An 8,902-nucleotide genomic window follows, 5' to 3' on the forward strand; every position below is an offset into this window, starting at 1 on the left:
TTAAATGCTGCACTTGTAATTGTTTAATCCGCAGCCTACAAACCTTGCTGACAACTCGAGTCCTCACAACAGCAGAACGATCAACCTGTAGTAACTTTATTTCAAGAAGCTTAATGACCTTCACACTAATACAAACGTTATAATACAGTACAGGCTAATTGTATAGAATTCAGATTTTTCAGTCTAAAAACAAAACGCCGTGCTTTACTGCTAAAGATACGCGTAGACATTAAGTGGGATCCCCTTCAACGGGGCACAAACTGCACATCGACCTTCCTGCTCTTTGTAGCGTGATCAGCTCGACCTCCCCGGTTATGAGAGGAAGGTCCGGACCGTGCCTTTCACCAGGCCTCTGCAGATCGGGCACTTTCGCAGCGACGGTGCGCACTCTTTACACACCACCAGGTGCCCACAGGGGATGAAGACGATGTTGACCTCTTTGTCCATGCACACCTTGCAGGTACGCTCCTCCTGCAGGCGCCGCAGCTGCTCCTCCATGGGGAGATCTAAAATAAAAACAATTGAGTTAAGCATTTCAAAGCAGACAGAACTGGCGGGGGGAGAGTTCTTCATGCTCCGGTGAGTCTTTACCTGAAAGGTCTTGGCTCGGTGACGCAGCTTCATTTGACTGAGCTGAGAATGAGACATGTCGTTAGATCAAATATATTCCTAACACGCAGGCTGCACCTGCTCTGGGCTTTGTTTTGCCAGTTATGGCACCGTGGTTGCCTAATCCGACGTAATGATCTTAAATGGCCGTAACGAAGGTTAGGTACCCATGAGATCTCGAAGCAGATGGACGTCGTTCTTCTGGATCCAGTTACGGAAGACCTCGGCTGCGGCGTTGCCCTTGGTGAGGATGAGCTCGATCAGCCGGGCGGTTTGCTGCTGGGCCGAGGTCTGAGCCTTCAGGCCGCTGTACTCCTCGGTGGCTGTGGAGAACGAATCACAAGTTAACGCAAGGGAACGACGTCAATCCATTGCTTGTTAAACGGCCTTACAGTTGTGCAAAGACAACATGGAAAGAAGACTACCATTGAATTAAATGGTCCTTCTTGCCTGAAGGACTAATAATTCAGAGATTCTTTAGGGGCAAGTTGGCTAAAAATGTGTTTTCTTGTATGTAATAAAACGAGACATCTGTGGTGTTTAAAGAGCGAACATTAAGTGACAAAGCAGTGAATGGGAAACGGATTTCTGAAAATAAAAACATGCAGGATCATGGCGGAGAAGCTCGTGAGAGCATTGATGTTAGCTTCTCGTCCGTGATTAGAAATGTTAGATTTGAAGGTTAAGAAAACTAAAAAGCTGATTAATTATGCAGGGAAAAAAAAGAAACTTACTCAACACATTTTGCTCTCTTAAGTGCTCCAACACTGGCTCCACACTCTTCAGGCGCTGGATCAATGCCGCCTGGTGTCTCTTCACAAAGGTGAAGCCATCTGAAGGGAACAAAAAGAACAGTCAAAGTGCATCTAGAACCAGAATTCATGCTCATGGTTTATACCAAGTCTTCCGTATTTTCACCACCAGCTGTACCTGACGCCATCGCCTCGGCCAGCATCTCCCGCTCCTCTTCCCTTTTCTGGTCCTCCGCGCTCAGCAGGTCTGAAACCAGCTCTTGGACGGTTCTGTAGTTCTCTCCGCTGGTCAGGATCTTACTCTGGACTGTTTGTTTGACAAGACCACGCTCAAAGCCCATCTCTAAGGCAGACTTAATCACAGGCGTGTTCATCATAACCGCATCCTCAGACCGCTCCTCACCTGGACCAAGATGGACAACTAAGGAAGATGGAGTAGCCGTCAGGCTGGGTGAGCTCCCACTGAGCGCGTTTTGTAGTTTCTAATCGGCGTGTGTTTACATAACACACAGCTCCGTGCGCCAAAGCAAGAATACAACCGTCTGATTCTACTCACCAGGCGGATCCACAAACTCTCTGGAGCTGACGTCTCCATTCGCTAAAAGCTTTAGAGAAAAATGATTTGTATTGTTTTTTTAAAGACTCGCTCTCAGCTGGACGTTCGAAACAAGCAAACGTTCAGCACGCGACACCGACCTGCTCAAACAGCCGGGGGAAGCGAGCCTGGATCTGGTGAACGAACTCCTGTCCCTTCTCTTGGAGTAAATACTCACAACTGCAATCAGATCAAAGAAATCCAGTTCTCATTCACGTCAGCCGTCCTCCGCACGTTCACAGATGACGAGGTGTCTCCACCCTCCTTGGATGTATTTCATTGGAAAATTAAGCAGTAAAACTTGAGAATGATTTACCGGGGGAACCATTTAGCGTGCTCCACCCAAGGGTCGTCTCCAGATTCCCAGCAGCGCAGACCTCCATCGCAGCAGAAACACTTGACATCATCATTTCGACCTTAAAGGGGGGGGGGGGGTCAGTGACAAGAATGGTTTGGCAGGGTTTCAGAGAAATTTAATAATAATAAAAAAACTGAAATTGTGAGAAGCTTTACTGAAATCGGAATCTTTGTTTCCCATTTTCATTTGATACTTTTTTCTGTATAACTTCAGTCGGGACTTTCCTGGTGAAATGCAAACTAGCCGAGGGGGGAAACCCAGAATTTAGAGAATTTCAGGGCCTTTTGAATCATGAATTTTATTTTTTAAAGAAAAAAAAAAAGGTATTCACTGTAAAGAAAAATAACATTATTTTCAAAAGGTATTTTTATTTTCAATGTTTTCGAACCTACCTTAATCGACCAGTTTGGCCACCGAGCCAAAGCACAACAAGCTCAAGTTCATCGAGTAACGATGCCTCGTTGATCTTTCTCTCACCTACGTAGTAGAAGCCGGCTTTAGCCAGCTGCTCGGGCCGTACGGGAATACGAGTTGGCCAGTTCACGAAGGTGAGGAGCCTCTCATCGCTCTGCTGCATAGCGGGGTTGGACACGTTGCTGAGCGTGGGGGCTCCTGTAGACAGCTGACAAGCCAATCCTCCAGATGAAGCCCCCCCCAGGGACACGTTGTCGGTTCTGTCACCCCGTACGAAACGACAGTTTGGATAATGCCTCTGGTGTTCGGACACCGCTCTGTCTCCCGGTTCCCAGTTACTCAACTGCAAACGCATAGAAAACATTTTTTGTCCAGTCCAGCGAAACAAACTTCAAACAAACACAACCTGAACGTCCATCCCAGGGACGACGCGCACCTGTCCTCCACAGCTGAAGCAGGCCACTCGATCGCCTTGGCCCAGGTAGTAGAAGCCCGCCTTGGCAAGCTCGGCGGGAGTTATGATTGAGAGCGTCCAGGGGTGGAAGGAGTCCAGGCGGTCCTGCTCCCTGCGCATGCTGGGATTGTTGCACGCTGGTCTCTGGTGGGACATGTCCTCGACGCCACGAGAGCTAAGCGGGCTGGAGGGCGGCGGCGCAGAGAAGCCCGGGTTCAGGTAGCCCACTGCCTCGTCCCCTTGATTGGCTGCTGGGTTTGGAGCGGCCGGGCCTGGTCCAGAGAGCTGCAAGGAAACGTGAAGTATTTCAAATATAAACTGTTAAAAATGCTCAAAACAGTCACAAGATTTTATATCGTAAGAAACACTGCCATTTAATTTATGGCTCACTTATTTGTTTTTTGAACTTTTTTTTTTTTTTTATCGGAACAAAAAAAGCATCTGAGACGAGTATGTAGGTAGATATTAATGAGCAAATAATGAACTAAAATAATGAACAAAAACAATATACATACATATTATAAGAAAATAAAATGTATCACCAATAAGAGAAAAAAATAAAAATTAAATAAAGGACAAATAAAATAAACAAAAAAGTACAATGTATCCACGTTGTAGTCCGTAGATGTATACACTTCAGCAGATATATCTTATAAAAAAAAAAAAAAAATCCAAAACGTATAAATGCGTGGATCACTTATTTGATCTTACCGGAATTGCTGGAGCAATGCGGAGAGGGGAGAAGGCCGAGTGAGAGGAGGAGAGCAGGTTGGCTGTCGACGGGAGGCTCTGGACGAAGGAGCAGGAAGGAGAGAGCTGTCTGTGCTTCTCTGCGGGACAGTCCCCAGCCAGCCAGCCGTCTGCCGTCACGTTACACTTGAAACACTGAACCCGGTCGCCCACGCCGGTGTAGAACCAGCCCGCCCTCGCCAGGCTTCGTTCTGTGACTCCCGAAGATGGGAATCGGGCGAAAGTAGAGATGCGGAAGAGCTCTGTCGATGAAAGTGCCATCGTCAAATTCCCTTGAGCTCAGAATGCAGAAAACAAAAAATAAAATCTTATATCTGACAAATAAAGGGATTTAATACCAGAGGAGTTATCGTACTGCAGGTCGGGTGGGGGCCCACTGCGAGATAGCCCGATCAAAAACTGGTTGTTTTTAAGTTGGAGAATCGTTTCCATTTTTTTTTTTATGTTAATGTAAAAGGCAAAAAGGATGTCCTTTAAAGGAAGAGGGGTTTGAGAAAACCCAAGGTCTTGCTTCACACACACACACACACGCACACACACACACACACACTCAGGGACCACAGAGGAGGGACAACTCATTTTACAGAAAAGAATCAGAAGGAAACGGAGACGACCGGAGGCGAGCGAGACTGAAAGAGAAACATGACGAACCCTGAAACCATCGTCCCGAGGATTCAGGCTGCCTGAGGTGAACAAGGACTCGTCCGCCATGCTTGTCCTCCAACGTCTCGATTCCTCACGCAGAGGCATTTTAATTGTGTCCAACAGAACCCATTCTGCGCAGAGACAATATGTCCAATGACATATTAAAACGCATCTTCAAATCAATAACCATTAAATGGCGCTGCGGTCTATCAACCAGGATCAGCATACACTTTGTCGTTTATATTTGTTACAGACAAATATAAACGATTATTTAAAACTGTCGACTTGTGATTACGTACGAATATAAACATTATGACATAAATAAATGTATCAAGCAGGCACACACACACACACACACACACACACAAAGACCAAGGGTTTGTGTTCTCAAAACCCTCCCCCCTTCTAGGACATCCCTTTCGAGGTGTCTAAGTGTCCATAGTTGAATATATTAAAGTCAATTAGAAAATGTGAATCCTCCCTGGGTGGAGATAACGGATAACAGCAGAACCTGAGGGGAAAGAAATGATGAACAAGCGCAAAATGAGAAAACAAAGCTAAAAACGTACAAACTCTTCACGTCAGGTCTATCAGACTCAAGTATAAATAAAGACACAATGCAGGAGGAGGACTACTAGATTATATAGTACCGGTACTTAATAATTTAACTAAATACAAAATCTAAATGCCATTTTAACACAGTACCAAATAAATACGATAGAATGGTTTGAGTGTAAATTTGTACTAAATGTAGGTCGTATAAAAATGAAAGTGAAAGACTGGGAAGAAACATTGAAATATAAAGATCAAGCACTGACATTATCCTTTGCTGAATAATTACACAGCAGGTGCCAGTGAAGGGAATTACCATTTTGAATTATAGTGATGAATTCATATTAGTTTATTTCACCGAATCCTACATTTCCCATAATGCACACTCAGTAGTTATCCATGTGTCATCCAGAGTCCAGACATAAAGCCACCTGATCGTCACAAGGAATCCCTCAAATGTTGTAAACAGCGTCGAGCCGAACCCCGACGGCACGAACAATAGCAGGTGACGTCATGTTGTCCGGTGACGTCATGTTGTAACTTCCGATCCTCTTTCCCCATTGATCAAGCTGCCAATCATTAACCCATTCAACGTAATCATTTTTCGGAACTACACGTGGTAAAGTTACAACCACCTGGCGATACTAGCGAGTAACGTTAGGTACTTTCCTGGCACGCGCACGCCACAAATGCGAGCACGGGATTATTCACGCACTTCCGGTTTTAGCACGAGCCTAGATATTATGGTGAAATACGTTTAAGGTCGGCTATGCCGTTTACTATTAGTAATAGGTTCATGGTTTTAAACGATGATGAAAATATAGAGTACAATGTAGTAGTATTATTATATAGTAAATAAAACACAGCATTTAACATTTGCAAAAAAACATCGAAGTAGAAATAAACCTAAAGCCCTACGGAAACTAGCTTGTCATATAACGTTAGCTAGCTAGCTGGAGCTAACAGCAGTCACACTAATCTACGTAGAAGCACGAAGCCGTCTCTAAACCGACGAGACGACGACGCTTCACGAAGCAGGGCCTGTTTCACTCACCGCTTCGCGATCCGGTCCGACTCCGAACGGAAAGTCCCAACATCCGGTACGGATCAGGTGACGTCGGTCACCGCCTCCTGTTGCCAAGTTACCAGTAAACGAAACCGGAACAGAAAAATGTACTCATAGATTAAAAATGTAAAGGCCTACAGTTTAAAATAAATAAATAAATACACAAATAACAATACATAGAAAACAAATATAGATGCATACATTTATACTTTCTATGGATTTGAGGAACTCATGTTCGATAAAAAAAATATTTCTATACACTATTACAACTATACTTCATTAATTTATACTTCATTCCACCTAAAGCAAAAAAATATCAATCGTTTAAAAAAAATACGTTTGATAAAGTTAAGGCGATGGAGAAATTATGAAAACAAAGCAGTACAATTAAAAAGTATATATTTATTTTTTATTCAAGAAACGCTACTTACATGGACGGCTTGCTGGTGCGTGGTTGTGTCCGGTGAACTCTACTACTCTACTACTCTACTTACTACTCTACTGGGGTATTTCCTTAAACCACGCCCCCTGCAAACCACGCTTTCCAGTTCTGAGTGCTTTTTGCTCATTCTTGCTCCACTCTATTGCTGATTAGTTTTTGACACTTGTTCCACTTTGATTCAACATGCTTTGATCATGGATTTTTCTCAGTAATGGGAAACACATAATGCTTAATTAGCGAGTAGCCGAAAATGGAGTTTAGTTCGGGGCAGGCGGCAGACGACTCTGTTGATAATGATGAAGCTGGTGAATCAGCAATGGGGATGTAAAGGATGCACATAACAATTCTAGTTTACTAAAGATGAAGAATCACAAAAAAAAAAAAGATAGAAACATGTATTTTTACATGCAGTGAAAATACATGTTCTTCACATCAGTAACTTCCAAGTTTTATGTCATGGGTGCAGGATTCTTTGCACTACTATTATGCATGTCTAGATTTTATAAATGTAAAGGAAATATGAAGAAATTAGAAAAACTGTCCATTAAAAATAATGAGTCATACGCATCACATCACAAGAAAGTAGTACTTGGCACGTGTATTTCAAGGTTTATTAAACAGAAAGTCCTTTAAAATGATGAGAGTGAGTGAGTGATATAGTGAGAGAAATACATTTATATTAAGCACATGCATAAAAAGGTACAAAACAAGTGTGACTCCCTCCAAACTCTCTGTAAATATAATAATAAACAACATTATATGTAACATACATAGCAAGTGTCATGCATGCTAAGATAAATAATAACAGGTCATAGTGTGTTGCATTATGTGTACAGGACAATGGTACTTTAATTTACAAAAGAAAACAGGTGACACTGCTCTTCATTAGAGGATGATTTGAATAACGCCTCGAACCATTTATGCATTCTGTGAAAAATAAGATGGTTAGATGAAACACTCTCATCAAAAATGAATAGCTTCAAATTCAGATAAAATATAAATGCACTGCATAAACAACCCAGGCTATATACTTATAGTAAAAGAAACACAGAGCAGTAAAGAGCCTCCCACATCGATGATTGCCTTTTGCAGATCATTTTGTAGCGCCTGCCGTTAGAACGAAACACACCAGAACACAGCATCTGTAATTAGTACGTCACTAATAGGCGGCTTTTAGCAGGAAAAATGGACTGAGAGAAAATGATAACTCTGCAGGGCAACACATAATATCGTCATGACACTGAATCGGAGATATGTTAAAGGATTACAGCCCCGACCTTGCTTGTGTATGTCGAGTTAAACCAATCCCATTATCATCATCGTGTGGTGATGCATTGTAGATTCTACAAGTCAATTTTTGCCAAGCCTGTTCACAGCGGATAATGATTTAACCTTGCCGTGTTTCAAAGGTCTGCTGATTGATTCTGGAAATGAAGAGAAATCAGTGGGTGCCTGAAATGGTAAGAAAAGTTCATCTGGGGGGGGCAAAAAAAAAATCTAATATAAATTAAAAAATGGTCACCAAAACTGCCAAGGTTAGATGCATAGTAGGTATGGGGCTAACACTTCGCAGATGCAGTTAATGTCTTTCCATGGAGAAATAAACATGATTCCAATGAAGGAATAAATGTAGAAAAGGGGATGCTTTTGGGAACGTATCCGATCAATACTGGGAATGGGGATAACACAGCTCTATCTCGCAGGTAGCAGCCAATTAGCCCAACGCTGCATCAGCACTGATACACAAAACACCACTACGAACTGTAATAACTATAAAACATATTGCAGTTAATAAAGTTGAGACACGATGCTGTAGTGGGCAGGATAATATAGGAACACTTCAAAACAACAACACAAAGTATGAACACCACACCTCCAAAAAGGTGATTTTAAAAGCAAGGCTGGGGTGGGGGGGTTTCCTGGAGTGTTTCATTGCTGAGGTGGGTAGGCATTCCAGAATACACAGTAAACGTGGCAGGAGAAAAATAACAGATATTATGTATATTGCTGAAGGAAATATAAACAGTGCAGTCTTAGTTTCTGGCTTCAAATAAGAGTCCTAGAGGAAACCCTGCATCGGGCTGGATTTCATTCAACTGAACCGAACGCATGCTCATTTTACTGCAGACATCGTCCATCGTCCTTCTGCACTGTAAAAGATGGACTTCAGTGTCCAGAGTTAAGACACCGCTACAAGGCGGGACTAACTTTCGTGTCTCTAAACGTGGTGGCTTTTGAAAGGGCCTTACTTGTTTCCCAATGTCC

At 42.9% G+C, this 8,902-nt stretch overlaps 1 protein-coding gene across 3 annotated transcripts; it reads right to left on the minus strand.

The window, feature by feature from the left end:
* Positions 1–75: 75 nt before the first annotated feature.
* Positions 76–4,859, minus strand: birc2 (baculoviral IAP repeat containing 2). Of its 3 annotated transcripts, XM_068743986.1 has the most exons (13): positions 4,271–4,859; positions 3,894–4,174; positions 3,165–3,467; positions 2,792–3,071; positions 2,273–2,372; positions 2,058–2,136; positions 1,918–1,966; positions 1,765–1,782; positions 1,540–1,668; positions 1,344–1,442; positions 777–932; positions 592–633; positions 76–506 (listed from the first exon to the last, which is right to left on the minus strand). In XM_068743986.1, the coding sequence occupies exons 1-13, from the start codon at positions 4,680–4,682 to the stop codon at positions 313–315; spliced, it is 2,142 nt and encodes a 713-aa protein (XP_068600087.1). In that variant the 5' UTR covers positions 4,683–4,859; the 3' UTR covers positions 76–312. The 3 variants fall into 3 exon arrangements, with proteins under 3 accessions (XP_068600087.1, XP_068600086.1, XP_068600085.1); XM_068743985.1 differs by lacking the exon at positions 1,765–1,782 and having other exon boundaries at positions 1,540–1,764; XM_068743984.1 differs by having other exon boundaries at positions 1,540–1,782.
* Between the last annotated feature and the right edge of the window lie 4,043 nt (positions 4,860–8,902).

The sequence above is a fragment of the Brachionichthys hirsutus genome, chromosome 10 (genome assembly GCF_040956055.1).
Source record: "Brachionichthys hirsutus isolate HB-005 chromosome 10, CSIRO-AGI_Bhir_v1, whole genome shotgun sequence".
NCBI lineage: Eukaryota > Metazoa > Chordata > Actinopteri > Lophiiformes > Brachionichthyidae > Brachionichthys > Brachionichthys hirsutus.